General features: G+C 43.9%; 2 protein-coding genes across 4 annotated transcripts in view; one reads left to right on the top strand and one right to left on the bottom strand.

Moving 5' to 3' along the window:
- Positions 1 to 15,868, bottom strand: part of CFP (complement factor properdin) — a 37,971-nt gene extending 22,103 nt beyond the window's left edge. The window contains exons 1-3 of the mRNA XM_083592242.1: positions 15,715 to 15,868; positions 7,988 to 8,138; positions 6,341 to 6,513 (exon numbers count right to left, since the gene is read on the bottom strand). Of these exons, the coding sequence (XP_083448368.1) occupies positions 6,341 to 6,513; positions 7,988 to 8,138; positions 15,715 to 15,787 (397 nt within the window). The 5' untranslated portion in view covers positions 15,788 to 15,868. The remainder of the gene's footprint in view (positions 1 to 6,340; positions 6,514 to 7,987; positions 8,139 to 15,714) is intronic.
- Positions 1 to 22,089, top strand: part of LOC310752274 (uncharacterized protein) — a 311,176-nt gene that overhangs the window by 34,867 nt on the left and 254,220 nt on the right. The gene's annotated exons all lie outside the window — the stretch shown is intronic.

Raw genomic sequence — 22,089 nt, 5'->3', positions numbered from 1 at the left:
GGCAACAGGGCCTGGAGAAGGATGAATTCAAGATAGTGAGTGCATTTAGGCTTGGTACGAGACAAAGGAAGAATAAGGCAAGAGACTGTTTGATAACATTAAGAACAAAAGAAGAAAGGGATAAAATTTTGAATTTGCACTACCAAAAAACCTTGGAGATTGAAAATTCCTATGTGGAGATCTTCAAAGATATCCCGAAGCATATTCTGGATGTAAGAACCTACTACAGAGATCTGGTTGTTTTACTGAAAAAAACAAGATATTCTTCAGGTGGGAATTCCCACAAGGCCTATCTTTTAAATACAAAGGAAGGAAGATAAGAATAAAAACACTGAGTGATAAAGACAAATTCTTGAGAGACCACGAAGAGGATCTACAGAAGGAGGTGGAATCTGGGCAGGAACTGACGCCATTGGGAAAAGGAACACTGGACATATCAGACATATCAAACTTGTCATTCGGGTTGAAACCACTGGCAGAGGAAGAACAACTACTTGGAGCAGCAGGAGTAAGTAAATAGTCTCATCATGGCTCTGCAACTTCTGAGTTGGAATTGTAATGGTTTGAATATGCCTCGAAAGAGGAAAGCTGTTTTTCATATATTGAAGAAAGAACAATTGGACTTGATTTGTTTACAAGAAACACATGTGATGAGGTTACACAGGAAAATATTGGTGAATAAAAGATTGGGACAAGAATTTATTTCATCTGACAAAGTCAAAAAAAGAGGAGTCGTGATATATGCAAAGGAAAAATTGCTACCGAAATTAATTTTTAAAGATGAACAAGGAAGATTCCTGGCAATTGAAATTCAAGTCCAAGGAGAGAAATTTTTGGCTGTAGGAATTTATGCACCGAATGAGGGGAAATCTGAATTCTTCAAGAAGTTGCATGAGACTTTGTTGGACTATCTGGACTATAATTTAATTTTGATGGGAGACATGAATGGAGTAGTATCTACAAATATGGACAAAGCACAAAGACAGGTACTTACTAAGGATGGAAGACTACCAAAAACTTTTTTTGAAATGATTGACAATATGGACCTGATTGACATTTGGAGAACAAAGAATCCTCTTGAAAGAGAGGGAACTTTCTTTTCTGAAGCCAAAATGACATGGACTAGAATCGACCAAATTTGGGTTACTAGAGGAATGGCATCAAAGATAAAGAAAGTGGAAATCTGTCCAAAAACTTGCTCCGACCATAACGCAGTAAGAATGGAGATGAAGCAAATAACAACTGGCTCCTTCAGATGGAGGATGAATGACACCTTATTTAGAGATGAAGAAGTGTATAAAAAGGCCCAAAAAACATTGAGAGACTATTTTGAAATAAACATGAATACCAATGTGGAAAAAAGAGTAATCTGGGACGCAAGTAAAGCCGTTATGCAAGGATTCCTGATACAACAAAATGCAATAAAAAAGAGAAGGCAAAATGAGAAAAAAGACAAGATTTTGGAGAAGATAAAAGAAGGGGAAAGGAAACTAAGATCAAAACCAAAGTCCAAAGAGATTTTGAGAGAAATCAAATTATACCAAACACAATATATGGAACTGATGAATCAAGAAATAGAATGGAAAATTAAACAAATGAGACAAAAGACATTTGAATCAGCAGACAAATGTGGTAAACTATTGGCTTGGCAAATGAGGAAAAGACAAAAATTAAATACGGTTACAAAATTAGAAGTGGAAGGAAAGAACATATATAAGCCAAATGAGATTAGAAATTGCTTCCAGAGATATTTTAAACAATTATATACACAAGGGCCGCAGAAAGAGATGGACATAGACAAATTTCTTAAGACTTATGGATTACAAAAAATTTCTTATGAAAGTAAAATAGGTTTGAATCAGAAAATAACTGAACAGGAAATAGAAGGTGCCATTCAAAACATGCAACTGGGCAAGACCCTGGGACCGGACGGGCTTACTTCCAGATACTATAAAATGTTGAAGGAGTGGCTACTACAACCTATGAAGGAAGTTTGCAATGAAATTTTGGAGGGGAAAAGGGCACCAGAAACGTGGAAAGAAGCTTATATTACACTTATACCGAAGACTGAGACTGAAAAGAATCAACTTAAGAACTACCGCCCTATCTCGTTACTAAATGTGGATTATAAAATCTTTGCTGATATTTTGGCTAAGAGATTGAAAAAAGTTTTGATGGAGGAGATTCATAGGGACCAAGCGGGCTTTCTCCCGAGAAGACATATGTCAGACAATGTAAGGAATATAATTGACATTTTGGAAAAGCTAGAAGTGAACATAAATACTAAAGCAGTTTTGATATTTGTGGACGCGGAGAAAGCCTTTGACAATATTTCTTGGAGTTTTATGAAGAAGAATCTCCAGGGGATGGGGGTAGGCCAAGGATTTGAAAACGGTATAGGTGCAATATACTCAGAGCAGAAAGCAAAGTTAATTGTAAATAATGTGGTTACGGAAGAGTTTAAGATAGAAAAAGGGACACGTCAGGGGTGCCCAATCTCCCCATTACTTTTTATATCAGTCCTGGAGGTTTTGCTGAATATGATCAGAAGGGATCAGTTGGTTAAAGGGGTACAGGTCGGAGCTAAACAATACAAATTGAGAGCATTTGCAGATGATTTGGTACTTACGTTACAAGAGCCAGACTCTAGTACCAAAAGGGTTTTAGAACTAATTCAAGATTTTGGCCAAGTTGCAGGATTTAAATTGAACAAATCTAAAACTAAGGTATTGGAGAAAAATTTAACACCTATGGAAAGGGAGAGGTTTCAGAATGAGACAGGTTTAACTGTGGTTAAGAAAGTGAAATATTTGGGGATTAATATGACAGCTAAAAATGTGAATTTGTTTAAAGATAATTATGAAAAATGCTGGACAGAGGTAAAAATAGATTTAGAAATTTGGTCAAAATTGAAGCTTTCCTTGTTAGGTCGAATTGCAGCTATAAAGATTGCTGCAATCTGTATTGCCTAGAATGTTATTTTTGTTCCAAACATTGCAAATTGTTGATAAGATGGACTGTTTCAAGAAGTGGCAGAAAGATATTTCTAAATTTGTCTGGCAGGGCAAGAAGCCCAGGATAAAATTTAAGATATTAACTGATGTAAAAGAAAGGGGGGGATTTGCCCTGCCAGATTTTAAACTTTATTATGAATCAGCGGCTTTCTGCTGGTTGAAAGACTGGCTACTTCTGGAGAACACAGATATTTTGGATCTAGAAGGGTTCAATAATACTTTTGGGTGGCATGCATATTTGTGGTACGACAAGGTTAAAGCTCATAAAGCTTTTAAAAACCATATTGTCAGGAAAGCATTGTACAATGTCTGGATTAGGTATAAAGACTTGCTGGAGAACAAAACTCCCAGGTGGTTGTCCCCAATGGAGGCAAAGGCCGTGAAAAAACTTAATATGGAGTCTAAATGGCCGAAATATTGGGAAATTTTGGAACAAGAAGGGGATATAATGAAATTGCAGAGTTATGAGAAATTGAAAGATAAAGTGCGAGACTGGCTCCATTATTATCAAATAATGGAGGTTTTTAAGTTAGACAGGAAAATTGGTTTCCAGGTGGAGAAATCAAAATTGGAGACAGAATTGTTAGAATCCAAAACTAAGAACTTGTCAAAAATGTATAACTTGCTGTTGGAATGGAATACACAGGATGAAATAGTTAAATCAGCTATGATCAAGTGGGCACAAGATATTGGTCATAACATTATGTTTGAGGACTGGGAATGGTTGTGGACCACCGGTATAAAATTTACGGCATGTAATGCCTTAAAAGAAAATATTATGAAAATGATTTATAGGTGGTACATGACTCCAGTCAAGCTCGCAAAAATTTACCACTTGCCTGATAATAAGTGTTGGAAATGTAAAGAGACTGAAGGTACATTCTTTCACCTTTGGTGGACATGCCTAAGGATCAAGGCTTTCTGGGAAATGATCTATAATGAAATGAAAAAGGTATTTAAATATACCTTCCTGAAGAAACCAGAGGCCTTTCTCCTGGGCATGGTTGGCCAATTGGTGTCAAAGAAGGACAGAACATTTTTTATGTATGCTACAACAGCAGCAAGAATACCCATTGCAAAGTATTTGAAGACAGAAGATCTACCCACCGTGGAAGAATGGCAGATGAAGGTTATAGACTATATGGGACTGGCAGAAATGACCGGCAGAATCAGAGATCAGGGAAAAGAGACGGCGGAAGAAGATTGGAAGAAATTTAAGGACTATCTTAGGAAACATTGTAAAATTATTGAAGGTTAGAACGATGTTGATTCAGAAATTAAGTGGTTATAAGCTGTAATGATTAAGTGATCAAGAAAAGAAAGGTTAAAAATTATACAGAAATTAGGGGAAGGATTTGCTGAATTGAATTAATTAGAGATTGGAATACAGAAAGGGGAGGTATGAGGAGGTCGGGAAAGTAAGTTTTATGAATATAAGGGATTGAAATTATACTTGTTGCTGTATGTGTTTTGTATGTTTTGTATGTATTTTTACTGTTTTTGTTTTTTGTTTTGTTTTTTCTATTCTATATAAACTTTTAAAACCTTAATAAATATTTTATAAAAAAATAAATAAAAAGGTTAAATATTTAGGGATTTGGTTAACATCAAGAAATATAAACCTATTTAAAAATAACTATGAAAAAATTTGGCTTGAGGTTAAACAAAATTTAGAAATATGGAGTAGAATGAATCTCTCATTGTCAGGAAAAATATCGGCGATTAAAATTAATGTGTTGCCAAAAATGCTATTTCTTTTTCAAGCGATACCAGTCATTCTGAAAGATGAATGTTTTTAAAAATGGCAGAAAGAGATTTCAAAATTTATCTGGGGGGGGGCGCAAAAGGCCAAGCATAAAACATAAAATACTTACAGACGTAAAAGACAGAGGCGGGTTTGCCCTCCCAGACCTTAAATCTGCTTGTTTGGTTTGGATCAGGGACTGGATGAGATTGGACAAGCAAGAGGCATTAGAACTAGAAGGACATGACAACAGATTCGGCTGCCACGCATACTTATGGTACAGAAAAGGGAAGGTTCATAGAAGTTTTTACAACCATATAATTAGGAAATCACTAATGAGAGTATGGGAGAAATACAAAGACTTATTGGAACAAAAGACCCCGTAGTGGCTTTCACCACATGAAGCAGTCGCTCAAACCACTTGGAAAGAAAGGGAAATGGCTCACATATGTTGATTTATTAAAGGATCATGATGGAAAATGGAAATTAAGAGATTATGATGAGATCAAAGACCACTTTCAGAGTTGGTTGCATTGTTGACAACTATATGAAACACATAAAGAAGACAGCGAGAAAGAATTCAGTTACACAAGATCTAGGTTTCAAACGGAAGTGATCGAAGGGAAAGTGAAATTACTGAATATTATTAGAATGGGAGACGAAAGATGAAGAGATAAAATCAGTTATGATTAAATGGGCACAAGATGTAGATCACAACATTATGATGGAAGATTGGGGGAAATTATGGAAAACTGATTTAAAATTTGCAGATTGTTCCCTACTGAAGGAGAATTACATGAAGATGATGTACAGATGGTACACGACAACAGTGCAGTTAGGGAAAATGTACAAAACTAGTTCAAATATATGTTGGAAGTGTAAGGAAAAGGAAAGGACATTTTATCATATGTGATGGGATTGCAATGTAATTAAATTTTTTTGGGAAATGATATACAATGAATTGAAGAAAATGTTCCATTTAATATTTGTTTAAAAAACCTGAAGCATTTTTGTTAGGGATTGTAGGGAAAGATCTACCCAAAAAGCTGAAAAACATCTTCATATATGTGACAACGGTGGCGAGAGTTCTAATAGCACAAGGATGGAAGACTGAGGAAACTCCGATGAAAGAAGTATGGCAAGAGAAACTGATGGACCACGCAGAACTGGCAAAACTGACCTATAAGCTACGGGACAAGGATAACTGTGACTTTAAAGATGAATGGGAACCCTTTACAAAGTATCTGAAGACACAACAAAGCGAATCAGACTCCTTGGCTGGCTTTGAATAAACATTCACAAACTTCTCTATTGATGATAATCAGCTAAATAGTTTGAGGATCTATACAATTGTGTAACATGCAGAAAACTGCTTTCTTAGAGAAATCAAAGACTGGACCTGAGGGAAGCCGGGGGGGGGGGTGGGTTTTGTGTGGGAGGGTGCGGGAAGGGAGGAAAAATGGGGGGAAAATAAGGATGATATGTTTCTGGATAATATGTTTTGTTTTAATTTTGAATTAAAAAGTTTTTTTTAAAAAAAAGAGAGAGAAAAGAGCCACAATAGGAGAGCCGAGATGCTTACTGGGGCAACAGGCCATCAGGCTGCAGGCCTGCATCTCCCACTGGCGGGTGCTGGGCTGACAAAAGCCGGCCGGGCCGTTGCGCCCATGACACGTCCGGTTGCGCCGTTGGACACCTTCCCGGCAGGAAACAGAGCAGGGGCTCCAGGGGGACCAGTCACTCCAGTGGGCTGCCCTGTGCAAAAAGAAAGAGGAGCAGGAGGAGGTTACGAGTCCTCCCTGCTAGGGGGAGCCATAAAACCCCCCCAGGGAAATTCCACAGATAACCCAGGGCAGAATTAAAGTACAGTGACTCCCCACTTGCATGGGGGTTATGTAGGTCCCCACGCACTTCAGTGAAACTGCGTTAAGTGGGGAGCACCCTCTAAACACCCTTCAGAAGCCCTCTCTCCCACTCTCTCTTCAAACCAAACCCAAAAATACCGCATCCAAAAATATCCGCAACTGGAGTTGAAGCTCTGCTTCCTGCAGAGAGCCCCAGGGCCAAAGACTCTGGAAGGACTTCCACCAGCTTCTCCTCCCCCTGCCCACCACCACTGCTACCCCAAATGGGCTCTGGAGGGTCAGGAGAACTCCCCAAACAGCATGCAGCAGGAGGGAGAGGGGAGATTCAGGCCAGCAGGATTGCTGGTGCTGACAGAGCAATCTGCCTAAGGCTATACTAAATCCCTCCCTTAACTGCGCACTCACAAAGTCTAGGTGCAAATTTGTATTATGGTGAGCTAATTCCCAACACACTAGTTAGACAGCAATGAGGGCAGCACCCTACTTAGATTTTCTGTTCACAAGGAAGCCATATTGTTGCGGGGAAAATATTTGCCTGTAGCAAAGTGCTTATTTGCATTTAACACACACACTATCAGTCAAATTGTGGTCTCACAAAAGCTGTACAAAAAGCAGAGGATGTCATGCTGGTTGATTAACCAACATTCCAAATTTAACAGCAGGACAATACCTTTACAGGGATCCCCCCACTCCATGTTGTCTGTGTGTAGTTGACCTGGTACTAGGCAAGGCAGCTACAGCCACACCAGGGACTTATGGTATGTAATTATCCCCTGTGCTTTAAGGCCCAACCCCTGGCGTAGTGTCTGGGGGGGAGGGAGTCCCATTGGGGATAATGAGGTTGGTGGCTGAACCAGCTGAGCATCCAAACATACTTTTAAGGGAGGCCAGTGTTTGGCCCTCTGGAGCCCAGGGGCCTTGGCATTTGCCAGGTGCCTCGGCTAGGGTGGGAGAAAGAAAAAAAGTGAGCTTCATGCTGTAACCACTTATACACAATCCATTGACAGCAAATTTGGTGCACATTTAAAGCACATGGCTTCCTCCAGACAATCCTGGGAAATATAGTTCACCCCCTCATACAACAACTGCAATTCTCAGCACCCTTAGCAAACTATAGTTCCTGTGATTCCTTGGGGGGAAATCCATGTGTTAAATGAGCATATGGTGTGAGTCCTGAGCACAACAGCATTCTCCCTACTTGTGATCCCGAGCAACTGCTCTTTGGAGGTAGAGTATGCCATTCTGGCTCGTAGCCACAGAAGGTATTTGGGGATCTCCAGCAAGAGAGAATGGGTGAGCTAGAGAAGGTGCTGAGTGAAACATGGGTACAGTGGTTAGTGATAAGATTCTGGTGTGACACTCACTGGCAGGCCTGGCAAGGCCCATTCCTGTCCAGCTGGAAACCGTATTGGTGGTTTAGGCAGCAGTCGTCCTGGGCAACCCCTTCCCCCAGCAGGTCGTTGCACTTCCCTGAAGTCACATCAAATGCCCCGTAGCAGAAAACATTTTGCGCTCCTGAAATGAGAAAACCCAGCTGAGAGCATGAGGATAGGAACCCCCCTCCTAAGCACACAGGGGGGGCTGTGAGTTCCCTATGTGGCCTTGGGGACTCCCTTCAGGCCACACCCTCCTTGATGCCTCCCGCTTGCCTGGAAGACGAATGGACAGAGGTGTGTGCATAGGAATCTCTGGCTTTGACACAGTTGGGGTGTCCCTACAACAGGTAAGGTTTGCATCCAGTGCTGTGCCTGTTTCTGCATCTGGGCCCCATCCATCACCCCTGGGAGGTAGTCCCAGGTGAGGCTTGAAAAGGTCGGCCAGATAACAAACCCTTATCAACACAAGAAATACAAGACAAACGAGGTGACACCCGAATGCCCTGGCCAACACACCAACTACATGCCATCTTAAAATCAGCAGCAACCAGGCCCCTGACAACCTTTGAAAACCTCCTCCTAACAACAAAGGGACACGGCAAAGGGATGGTGTCCACAATGTACAAAATACTACTCCAAAATCCCACAAACCCCCTAGACGTAATCAAAAAAATTGGGAGGACAACATTAACCCCACCCAGTGGACTAGAATATGGTCTAATATGGCCCTTTAAATCCATATCAGCGAAAAGGAAAGAACTTGTTCTGAAACATACTCACAGATGGTACCTAACACCAACGAAACTAGCACTAATACGCCCAGGAACGTCCCCAAAATGCTGGAGAGGATGCACTTCCATAGGCATATACATCCACAGGTAGTGGGAATGCCCCCAAAACCAACTATTCTGGACAACAATCATACAAGAAATATGCAAAATAACTAAGCAAGTATTAGAAGTCACCCCAGAACTGGCCCTACTAAACATCTTCCAAGATAATAATGCCCACTCACACCACAAAGAGCTCATAACCCACCTACTCTCAGCAGCCAGAAGCCTCAAAGCCAGACACTGGAGAGACCTGTTAGGAGTAAACATGGACCAGCACCAATGGTATCAAATAGTATGGGAAACAGCCTTATTAGAAAAACTAACCAACAAACTGAAACTGACACAGGGACAAATAGAAGAAGACGCCTTCACCCTTTATCACATTCACAACCCAACAAGACAACAACAAGAACCCACCAACAGCAATCTGGCTAATCTGTGATCCAAAAACACACACACATGGAAACAAAGTTCACCACAGCCAATCACAACTAACCAACCACACCCTAGGCCAACCCCAACTTCTCTCCCCACCAAAGAAATACAAGTGAATAGTAAAGGGAACCCACACGTGACGCTGACACAAAACCCCACATATACACCACGTAGAAGAGAAGCATTGCCACCCACTCACCTTCCCCCCCTTTCCCCATTTTCCTCCTAATGTAACACTAATGTCTCAACAAATGAAACTGATCTGTAGAAAATGTAACTTCAAAAAAGAGACATTGCACATACTTTTGTAAACCAAGAAATCTTTAATAAAATATGTGAGAGAAAGAAAGAAAGAAAGAAAGAAAGAAAGAAAGAAAGAAAGAAAGAAAAGCTCGGCCAGCCCTGACCTAGAGCAACCTCACCCACCCTCCCATAGCAGCAACTGGTTGCCAGTTTCCTCCACCTTAGAATAGTATTATATTTAACTAGATAACTTTTTAATTTTTTAATTTTTATAATAAAAAAAGAGAACACATGGTGGCGGATCCAAAGGACCATGTGTCTTCCTCCATGTCACTCGAACTGGTACTAAAAGCCTGAGAACTTGCAGTTGGAGGGGGAAATTGTAGAAGCCCACATAACTGCTTAGGTCGTTGGCTCTTGACTGTTTTCACATACAGTGGTACCTCGGGTTAAGTACTTAATTCGTTCCGGAGTTCTGCGGGACTTGACTTCTTTCTGCAGGGCCTGCAAGACAGAGCTGTTCCACCGGGCCTTTTGCCAGGGCACAGCCTGACTCCCTCCTTCGGCAATCTTTGCGGAGCTCTGGCCCAATGGTTGCCAGTGGCTTGATTTGAATTAATTTTATAATGAATGATTTTAGAGTGTTGATTGTGTTGTACTTTGTACTGTTTTATTGTTGTTAGCCGCCCTGAGCCCGGCTTCAGCTGGGGAGGGCGGGATATAAATAAAATTTATTATTATTATTATTATTATTATTATTAACCTGAAACTGTTCTTAACCTGAAGCACCACTTTAGCTAATGGGGCCTCCTGCTGCCGCCACGCCGCTGGAGCACGATTTCTGTTCTCATCCTGAAGCAAAGTTCTTAACCTGAAGCACTATTTCTGGGTTAGCGGAGTCTGTAACCTGAAACGTATGTAACCTGAAGCGTATGTAACCCGAGGTACCACTGTACTAATACCACATCCTGTAGAATTCTTTCAGTTATATTTTATCTGCACAATCAGAATGCATTTGAGGAACCAAAATGTTTTTCTGTGTGGCCTGAGCAGGGAACAGCGTTATAGTGATTGCAGTAGCTCGTCTTTGTGCCCCCACCCCCGCCCTGCTCACAGTTGTGAAGAATATTCCTACGTTATGAATGGTCCATGTCGCCATTAAGAAAAATAGGTCAGAACAGGCAAATATATATATGTGGACAGTCCCTGGAGCAAGTGACTTTTCTTCTTTAAGTTCTCAAAGCTCTTAACTTAGCTCAAGGTTGTCATCTGAACTGGCCAGATGTTTAACTGAGAATCGATCAGAGTCAGTCCAACTTTTGGAAAACAAGACTTTAGAAACGTTTTGCCCCAAAATGGCAACTAGATGTTCCATTTTGGCACTGGCAGAGGAGTGCGGGGGGAGTGCACTGCCCCCGGCAGCACCATCCCGGTGGTGTGCCATCACAGCTCCCCCCTTCCCACGCTGGGCACCATGCCCCCAGGACACATGCCACGCCCCCGGGACGTGCACCAGCCCCGCCCCCACCTGCTCTCCCCCCCCCCCCCGGTGCCGAAGCATGAAGCTCCGCCACTGGATTTTGGTGACTGTAACCTTGGTTTAAGGAGCCATTTGGTGCCTAGCTTATAAATCTGAGTTTCTAACACTGCTTATGGACGTCTGCCAAGTGAGGTTAATGCTTCATGCAGCTGCCGGGTCTGCAGACCCTACTGAGGTGAACTGTTTTGCTAGCATGCATCTGGCGAAACTACCAATTGCCCATGACCACTTGTGCCATAGTAAACATCAGGAAGCCACGGGACTCACTTGTCATTTCTCATCGCTTCAGGCCAGAAAAAGTTTCTCTGACTCAACAGCTCCCTGCCGGGAAGCTGTTATTACTTTTACAAAAGCTCTACCAGGAAAGAAACCTGGAAACCCTATGAAGGATGGAGCAATTTTTCAACTACCGTGGTACCTCGGGTTACAGACGCTTCAGGTTACAGACTCCGCTAAGCCAGAAATAGTACCTTGGGTTAAGAACTTTGCTTCAGGATGAGAACAGAAATTGTGCAGCGGCGGCAGCGGGAGGCCCCATTAGCTAAAGTGGTGCCTCAGGTTAAGAACAGTTTCAGGTTAAGAATGGACCTCCAGAACAAATTAAGTTCTTAACCAGAGGTACCACTGCATGGGTAAAACCTTTGTTGTTTCATTGGCCCTTGAGAACCAACAGCTATAATCTTTGCATAGGAAGGACTGTCGCTCACTGGCAGAACAGCTGCCTGGCATGCAAAAGCTCCTTGGTTTGATCCCTGGCATTTGCAAGGAGGAGGTGCCTGAAACCCAGCCTGTTTCTTGACAATACTGATCTAAATGGATCAAGAAATGGATCTGACTCAGTATTAGGGCAGCTCCCTATGTTCTAGTATTCCTTGGTTCATACTGTTTTGCTGCATCACCCGCCTCTGTTACTGGTGTTCAGAGGTGAGTGGTGATGCTTATGTAGCCAAAACAGCACTACCCATGCACAAGATGGATGCATGACAAAGCATGAAAAAAGCTTTAGTGGGAAAATAACTATGGGGAAGCCCCGCCCCCAAAAGCCCAATGAAGACTGAGCTGCATTGCTATTAAAGACTAACTGAAAAAAATTTTTCCTTCCAGTAGCACCTTAAAGACCAACTAAGTTAGTTCTTGGTATGAGCTTTCGTGTGCATGCACACTTCTTCAGATACACACTGTGTATCTGAAGAAGTGTGCATGCACACGAAAGCTCATACCAAGAACTAACTTAGTTGGTCTTTAAGGTGCTACTGGAAGGAAAAAAAAATTTTTGTTTTGACTATGGCAGACCAACACGGCTACCTATCTGTAACAAAGACTAACTGAGGCATCTGATCAAGGCCTGCATTTTAAAATGAGCTTAAAAATTTGCAAATGTTTCATGCCAGGCAGAAAACCAGCTGGCTAAGGACTTTGGCAGTTGTTTATCTTCCTGGACAAGGGCCCCCCTGATTTATAGTAGTAGCAGGAGACAGGTTTCTCAAGGTTGTAAAAGGGAATTACAGGCTGGGAGCAAAGGTTATACTGACCCTACATATTACAGAATACAATCAAGCTGCAAAAACACTAATTAAGAGTTGGTAAATAGTAAGATTTATTGTTTAACAGAAAATAATACCATGTGCCTCCCATCAGACTCTAGCCATATTTTCCTAAGGTCTAAGGTATAATGAGAGAGTTAAAGGGCAATAAATTTTGGGAAGAGCTAATGGGAAAAGCAGCTGGCTGGGAAAGGGGGGTGTAAACTGAAGAGGCTTCTTTTGAAGCTGTTTTTTACTGAGTTCCTCTTTACTTTGCAAAGGCCTTTTCTTCTAAAAAACTATGTTATGTATGAGATTTGTTGGCTTAATGTAATTATGCAAAGGATTTAGAAAGTAAGAAATGTTAGATTCTTATGTTAGATTCTTATTTCATTGATGGTGTGTGAGAATGTGAACCCAAGATCTCTGTTTAAATAGAACTTAATACCACGAGTCATCTGTTTTAGCCATTTGTTTTGGAATGCAGGGGCAACAGGGGCAAAAGGTGATCTGGTAATTAATGTGCCTTGTCGAGGCAAATGTAAGATATATGGCTACTTGTCTGCCATTTATGGATAGAGGGAAATATAGCTCTTTGTCTCCCATAAAAGGTAATAGGAAATGGGTGTATCTTTTATGATTGGTTCTAGCAAACAGCCAATAGGAATTTCAACCAGGCTGATTGGACAGAGGCAGCCAAAGGAGGAGCAAGGGGGCTGGGTTGAGGAAATATAAGTGCTGGCCATCAGGGCTGGAGGGGGGCAGAGCTTTGGTAACCATATACCACTGTGCCTATCATTTATTTGTCTGACAAATAAATTATTATTTTAATTTCTCTATTGCTGCGTTGAATATTTCATTCCAGCTAAGCGTTAACCACAAGCAGGGTGCTATACTGGGTTGAGGGAAAGGATCCATTGCATTGTATTTTGGTGTCAGGGAACTGCCATCAGGGCCGAAGGGAGAGAGCAGGCTCCAGAGGGACTCCAGAGAGTGCCCCGGGATGGGGAGAGGCAGCTCATCTTCTGGGGAAGGGAATCAGCGTAGCACCAGTGGAGAAGGGGGGCAGATAGGGGAATCGGCGAGGCGGTCCCATGACTCCTTGCCGGGGACCAGCGGGGAGAGTAGGGGTCCTCCGCTGCCCACACCCTCCTTGCGCAGAAGGCTTCCGCGCAGGGAGAGTAGGCGGAGACTAGGCGTCAAAGAGCTTCTTTGCTGGAAGAAGTTCAAGAAACGCCCACTGACGGATTCTGCCAGCGATTGAGACAGCCACGGGCGAGTGGCTGTCCAGACAGAAAAGGTTCACTCAGGCAACCCAGCCAGGTGTGGCGCCGGTTTACGCACGAGCAACCCCTAGAACCATTACATTTGGTTTGGGTATTTTATTCTAATTTTGTGACCTGCTGTTTATATATTGCTGAATAGCAACATATTTATTATTTAAATAAATGCTTCAGGTTATAAAGGGATTGTTCTGCTTCAGTCCTCCTGGACAACAAAAGGTCTCTGCTGAAACCACACGAGAATCCAAGCCCTTCCAAGGGAAGATTTCGTAAGAAGCGATAATAATAATAATAATAATAATTTATTATTTATACCCCGCCCATCTGGCTGGGCCTCCCCAGCCACTCTGGGCGGCTTCCATAAAAACCAAAAATACAATAAAATAAGTAAGTTCTATACCCGTGGGATACTTTGGTCACATAATAGGCAGGTTTCGCACTATTTACAGTACCTTTCACATCTCAGGTTGCATGGAAATGTTTAAGCCAAATCTGTGGCTTAAAGGGGCCTGAAAGCTTCCTAAGCACCCCTAGGTAAAAGTAAAGGGACCCCTGACCATTAGGTCCAGTCGTGGCTGACTCTGGGGTTGCGCACTCATTTCGTTTTATTGGCCGAGGGAGCCGGCGTACAGCTTCCGGGTCATGTGGCCAGCATGACTAAGCTGCTTCTGGAGAACCAGAGCAGCGCACGGAAACGCCGTTTACCTTCCCGCTGGAGCGGTACCTATTTATCTACCTGCACTTTGACGTGCTTTCGAGCTGCTAGGTTGGCAGGAGCAGGGACCGAGCAACGGGAGCTCACCCCGTCGCAGGGATTCGAACCGCCGACCTTCTGATCGGCAAGTCCTAGGCTCTATGGTTGAACCCACAGCGCCACCCGCGTCCCCAAGCACCCCAGATGCCGCCTAAGTCTGCTACCCTTTTCCCATGGTGAGGGTCCTGGGCTTAGCATCTGCATGACAGGCAGAAATCCAATAGGCAAAGTATTCCCTATCACATATACTGGGGAAAGGATTGTGTGCACAGAATTCCTGCCTGCTATGCAGCTGGTATAAAGGCAGGGCACTGCTGCTGCGGAAATAAAAAGTGGCAACTAAACACAACCTATGTCCAGGATTGTCACTTAGCTACCAGTACACAAAAGTCAAGGACATCAAGCTTTCCCCAGAATGCAGCTCAGAGGAGTCTGTGCGCATGAGGACATTATTGGCTTAATTTCTGCTTGCTTTGCAGGCACAGGAAGAGGCCCGGCCAGAGAATGGTGGCCACTCTCCCTCACTACTAGGGGTGGGTGATTTTGTCAATTTCAATTTCTCTAATTTCTCAGTTTTCTAATCTTGAATTCCGTTCTCCATATTTCCACATCAGTTTGTAATGATTTTTTTTTAAATTCCTCATGAAAATTAATCTTCATGTTGGTGCATATTTCTCCTAATATTTTATTTTTATTCTGAAGCATTTATAAACCAGTTAACACTTCAAAAACCTCCAAGCAGTCACTGTTCTAGACATTCTTGTATGCAGTTTTGCCTAAGGTACACATTCTTGCAAAACAATTTCCCCAAATACACTAATGCATGTTATTTTCACAAATATATGCATTTTTGTGCACAGTTCACCCTGTTATATGCAGCATTCTACACATTACTTGGCAGGAGAACTGCCCTGCAAAATTTGGAGAATCCCAGATTTCAAAGGATAGTTGCATTTCAATTCACATATTGTTTCAGAGAGTGCAGATTAGGCAGGTCAGCCTTTAAATGCAAAGTGAAGCAAGACACACACACACACACACACACACACACACACACCCGCCGGCAACTGATACTCATTACCAAAACATCCCTGTCCCCTTTACCTGCAGGAGCCTCCAGGACCCCAAACCACCAAGACACCACCACCAGGAGCCGGAACTCTTCCCCCCCAGCCATGGCTGCCTCTGGAGCAGAGTGAAAGGAACCGAGAGAGAGAAGATGACATGGCCAGCTATTGGGGAAGTTTGGAGCAGGGGAAGTCCCTGGTCAGCCCCTCCTGCAATAGTCCCTTGGAGTGACTCAGCCCTGATCAGATACCTGCAGCCGAAGAGGACGGAGTCCAAGGAGAGCAACAAAGCACTCAGAAGGAGGTGCCTGGATAGCTCCATGTGTTAGAGTGTGGTGCTGATAACGCCAAGGTGGCAGGTTCAAACCCCATGTGAGAGAGCTGCATATTCCTGTATTGCAGGGGGTTAGACTAGATGATCCTTGGGGTCCCTTTCAAATCTGTGAGTCTATGATTCCATGAAGCAAAGACCCCCAGGAGATCTCAAGTTTGCACCAATATAAGTAAGGTGAGAACATATAGACCAGTGGTTTTCAACCAGTGTTCCCTGGGGTGCCTTGAATGATAGTCGGGGTGCTGCGGGCAACACTGGCCCTCTTTCCTCCCCTCTGATGTCCTCTTGCATCTCTGCTTCCCAAAAGCTTGCACAGCTGTTTGTTGCAGCTTCCCTGGCTACAAGCTCCCCAGGCGAAGGGTGCCTCTGGGGCTGGTCAGGGGGTGCTTCCCAGGCCCCTGTGGGGCAGTGGGAGGAGGCACCTCTCTTTGGGGCGGGGGGGAGCTCAGAGACCAGGAGTGGCATCAGCAGTTGCTCAGAGGACTCCCAAGGAGAGGGGAGAGGAGGCCGAGGGAACATTCTACATGGGAGGGTGTTCAAAAAGGGGTGAGGGGCTGCTGGCTCTGAGGGCTGCTCTCCCTGTGCAAAGGTCAGAGGGGGCAGGGTTTCTGTTGAGGCAGGTGATTAGCTGTGGGAGGAGCTTACCAGAGCTTGAAGGGCAGCGGCGCGCGCCTAGTGGCGCACGCAGTTTGATCCATCTTTTAGATTTAGGGGAGCTAGTCTTAAACGTTTGTTGGGGGAGACCTAGGTTTTTTTGGGGGGGATTTATTTGTCCTGTCTTCACGCTTTTTATGATGGAGGACCGCTGTAGTCAGCCCCAACGACACGTTCTCAAGATGGAGGGTGAGGGAACAGCTGCAGTCGCCTGTGGTTCCTGCGCAATGTTTGCCATCTTGCCAAAGGTTGCAGGCAGCTTTACCTGCAGCAATTGCATGTTGATTGCCCTCTTAAAAGACAAAGTCCAGCAACTGGAGGAACGTGTAGCTACGCTCCAAAGAATTAGAGAGCTGGAGCTCTTCTTGGAAGCAACAGAGCACACCGTCTCCACCAAGGAGAAGACAGGGGACTCCCCTGAGAAGGAGGCTAGTTCACTAACACAGGAGCCAGATATATGGAGAAACGTGACTCAAAGAAGTAGGAGGCCCAGGGTTCGCTCTGATTGTTTAGAAATACACAATCGCTTTGAGGTCCTCTCCCCTAGCATGGAAGACGAAGAGCAGACTCCATTTGAGGATCTCTCCCTCATTACAGTCGATCAGGTATATGAAGACGAGCAGCAAAGTCAGCCCTCAGGGAATGTGCAGGCGACCTTGGAACGGACAGCTCACGGAAGAACCCCGACCAGACCTAAGAGGAGGCGTGTAGTGGTGATAGGGGATTCCCTACTGAGGGGAACAGAAGCAGTTATCTGTGGGCCTGACAAGATGTCTCGGGAAGTGTGCTGTCTCCCCGGGGCTAAGATCCAAGATGTAACTGAACGACTGCAAGGAATCATAAAACCCACTGACAAATACCCCTTCCTCTTGGTTCATGTGGGAACCAATAACACTGCAAGCAATAGCCTCCAGAAGATCAAAAGAGATTACGAGGCTCTGGGCAGGAAATTGAAGCAATTAAATGCACAAATTGTCATCTCATCTGTCCTCCCAGTTGAACGACGTGGCCCAGGGAGACAGGGAAAAATAGTGGAAGTGAACAACTGGCTTCGCAAATGGTGTAAACAGGAACGGTTTGGATTCTTAGATCACGGAATGCAGTTTCTTGAAGATGGACTTCTGGCAAGCGATGGGCTGCACCTCACAACGGTTGGGAGGAATGTTTTTGCAAAAAATCTCAGAAACCTCATCAGGAGGGCTTTAAACTGACTAATGTGGGGGAGGGAGACAGTGGTCCTGAAGGTAGGAGTCTATCAATTGATGAAGATGATCATCCAAATGTCATAGACCGAATGGAGCAAACAGCACGCAGACCTAGTGGTGGGAGGAAAAAATCCTTAAATAAGAGACACGGGGGAATGATTAATGGACTTCAATGTCTGTACACTAATGCGCAAAGCATGGGAAATAAACAAGATGAGCTTGAGCTCTTGGTGCAGCAAACTAAATATGACATAATAGGAATCACTGAAACCTGGTGGGATAAGTCCCACGATTGGAATGTAATAATGGAGGGATACAATCTATTTCAGAGAAACAGACCAGACAAGAAAGGAGGAGGAGTGGCGTTATATGTCAGGGATGTGTATACCTGTGAAGAGATCCAAGATTTAGAACCTCAAAGCCAAAGTGAGAGCATTTGGGTCAAAATTAAGGGAGAGAAGAATAACAGTGACCTCATTGTGGGAGTTTACTATAGATCCCCAAGCCAAACGGAGGACATAGATGATGCCTTCCTGGAACAGATGGCCAAGCATGCAAAAGGAAGGGAGATAGTAGTAATGGGGGACTTCAATTACCCGGATATTTGTTGGATGTCAAACTCAGCCAAGAGCATAAGGTCAAACAGATTCCTCACTGGCCTTGCAGACAACTTCATTGTCCAGAAAGTGGGAGAAGCAACAAGAGGAACAGCCATTTTAGATCTGGTCCTAACCAATGTTGATGACCTGGTTAGTGGGGTAGAAGTGGAAGGATCATTAGGCGCGAGTGATCATGCTCTTCTGAAGTTTACTGTACAGCGGAAAGGAGCAGCCAAGCATACTAGGACTCAATTTCTTGACTTTAAGAAAGCCGACTTCATAAAACTTAGGGAAGTGCTGGGTGAGATCCCATGGACAGTAATACTAAAAGGAAAGGGAGTTCATGATGGCTGGGAGTTTGTTAAGAGGGAGATAGTAAAAGCACAACTTCAGGCAATACCAATGAGACGGAAACATGGAAGGTGCCTAAAGAAGCCAGGGTGGCTACCTAAAGAACTTTTAACTGAGTTAAGATTAAAAAAGGATGTGTACAAAAAAGGAAAAGGGGGGAAACCACCAAAGAGGAATTCAAACAAATAGCCAGCACGTGTAGACACAAAGTCAGAAAAGCTAAAGCACAGAATGAACTCAGGCTTGCTAGAGAGGTTAAAGCAACAAAAAAGGCTTTTATGGGTATGTTCGTAGCAAAAGGAAGAACAAAGAAACAGTGGGGTCACTCAGAGGAGAAGATGGTGAAATGCAAACAGGGGACACAGAAAGGGTAGATGATAGATGAAGGGAACGCAGTGGATGTAGCCTACCTTGATTTCAGCAAGGCATTTGACAAGGTGCCCCATGATATTCTTGTAAAGAAGCTGGTAAAATGCGGTCTTGACTATGCTACCACTCAGTGGATTTGTAACTGGCTGACTGACCGAACCCAAAGGGTGCTCATCAATGGTTCCTCTTCATCCTGGAGAAGAGTGACTAGTGGGGTGCCACAGGTTCTGTCTTGGGCCCGGTCTTATTCAACATCTTTATCAACGACTTGGATGATGGACTCAAGGGCATCCTGATCAAATTTGCAGATGACACCAAACTGGGAGGGGTGGCTAACACCCCAGAGGACAGGATCACACTTCAAAACGACCTTGACAGATTAGAGAACTGGGCCAAAACAAACAAGATGAATTTTAACAGGGAGAAATGTAAAGTATTGCACTTGGGCAAAAAAAATGAGAGGCACAAATACAAGATGGGTGACACCTGGCTTGAGAGCAGTACATGTGAAAAGGATCTAGGAGTCTTGGTTGACCACAAACTTGACATGAGCCAACAGTGTGACGCGGCAGCTAAAAAAGCCAATGCAATTCTGGGCTGCATCAATAGGAGTATAGCATCTAGATCAAGGGAAGTAATAGTGCCACTGTATTCTGCTCTGGTCAGACCTCACCTGGAGTACTGTGTCCGGTTCTCGGCACCACAGTTCAAGAAGGACACTGACAAACTGGAACGTGTCCAGAGGAGGGCAACCAAAATGGTCAAAGGCCTGGAAACGATGCCTTATGAGGAACGGCTAAGGGAGCTGGGCATGTTTAGCCTGGAGAAGAGGAGGTTAAGGGGTGATATGATAGCCATGTTCAAATATATAAAAGGATGTCACATAGAGGAGGGAGAAAGGTTGTTTTCTGCTGCTCCAGAGAAGCGGACCCGGAGCAATGGATCCAAACTACAAGAAAGAAGATTCCACCTAAACATTAGGAAGAACTTCCTGACAGTAAGAGCTGTTTGACAGTGGAATTTGCTGCCAAGGAGTGTGGTGGAGTCTCCTTCTTTGGAGGTCTTTAAGCAAAGGCTTGACAACCATATGTCAGGAGTGCTCTGATGGTGTTTCCTGCTTGGCAGGGGGTTGGACTCGATGGCCCTTGTGGTCTCTTCCAACTCTATGATTCTATGATTCTAGGGCAAGGGGTGACATAACTGAACTCCTGAGGCCCACAGGGGTGCCACAGAAAGAGTGTAGTTGGTCAAGGGAGCCACGGACTCAAAAAGGTTGGAAACCTCTGATATAGGCATATGTACACCGACCAGCCAAGGATACCATTTCCTGCATCATCTGTCCATTCATTATGGATCCTGAGATTCATCATGCCTTAATGAATTCATTAGTCTTTAAGGGGTTGCAAGACTCTTTGTTCTCTGTAGGCAGAGCTGTGGATCAATGCACAAAATCTCAAGCATGAAGGAGGAACCTGTGGCCCCCAAGCCACTATAAACCCTGAAAGCCCCAGCCAACATGAGGAATGGTCAAGAATGGCCACAGGTTCCTCACTGCTGATGTAGAGCATAGTCTGTTGGGGAGATGGCAGGAGTCTGTAACATCAGAGCTGGGTATTGTTAAAGGTTTGGGTGGGAGTCAATCTGGAAGATACCCCGGGGTCCCTTCCAAACCTGTGTAGGTGCAGTCTGACTCTATAAGAGGAAACCAGTCAAACCAGTTGGCCTTAGCCTTCCATTTACATTAGAGAGATGTTGCCCTGTTGCCATGGAGACAAACGGGGTAGCTACCACCATCACCACCCATCTAGCTGGAAGCAAGTCACCTTGTAAGGTAGAAGAACACTAGCCAGAGTTACTTACTGTGAGTTTTTGGCTGATGCTGGAAGCTGGAGACAGAGACATGACTTGCACTGTGCTGGACCCAAAGCTGAGCTTGGGGCTTCCCTGGAAACCTCATGGGGAGTCAATATCTCTTAGAATGTTAATGCCTGGAGCCCCTCCATCCTGTGCTCAGACTGTATATACAGGATGTTTAAATAAAACAATATAAAACCGTGAGTAGACCCAGGCACCCCCTAAGTTTCTCACCCCTCTATGATTGGGGTGCACTGTGTAATGACAGGAACCCCAATAGCCTGACAGCCGCTAGACAGAGCAGACACACCAGGGCTCTGAAAGGCAGGGGTGCAGGTTAGGCAGAAAGGGTTTCAAGAAGAGAAGGGGGTGCACCTGGTGATACATTAAAGGCACCCTGTCACACAACACCCGAAGTCAGGAGTGAGGAACCTTTGCCAGGTAATAATAATAATAATAATAATAATAATAATAATAATTGTTATGTACTGAAGTTCTCACCCTGGGCCAGCAGGGGGATACTGTAGATAGTTATGCAAATGAAGGATCGAAAGTGACGTTCAGTGATTGGATAGTTTTAGAAAGCTGCAACAGTTACAATTCTTCTGGAGCTCTATATAAGCAGGCTGACTGAGCTCCTCAGTTCAGTTCTGTTCCAGCTTACAAATAAAGAGCTGCTTTGGAGAAATCGCTGTGTTGTCTGCTATGTCAACCCACAACTTAACAATAATAATAATAACTCTGGGCGGCTTCCAACAAAACACTAAAATACAATAACCTATTAAACATGTTAAGGAAAAATCTAGGTGTGAGGCTGCTCAGTCACCCAGCTGGTCGGGCAGAGCCCGCGGGTCCCTGCAAAATAAAGGAAGGAGTCCAGCCAACTGGAGCAAATAGCTGTAGACCAAAGTTTATTGCGCAATAGGTTCAAAGAGCAAATTTGAACCCCAAGGATGGGGTGACAAGGACTTTTAAAACTTTTCCACCATATCCCAGAATACAGCTTGAAGGGGAGGAGTTAACCCTGGCAAACATGTCCAGAAAAG

Source organism: Podarcis filfolensis (assembly GCF_964270895.1).
Source record: "Podarcis filfolensis genome assembly, chromosome: 17".
NCBI classification, from domain to species: domain Eukaryota; kingdom Metazoa; phylum Chordata; class Lepidosauria; order Squamata; family Lacertidae; genus Podarcis; species Podarcis filfolensis.
The sequence above is the reverse complement of the archived record's forward strand: the minus strand, read 5'-3'. Positions and strand labels throughout refer to the sequence as shown.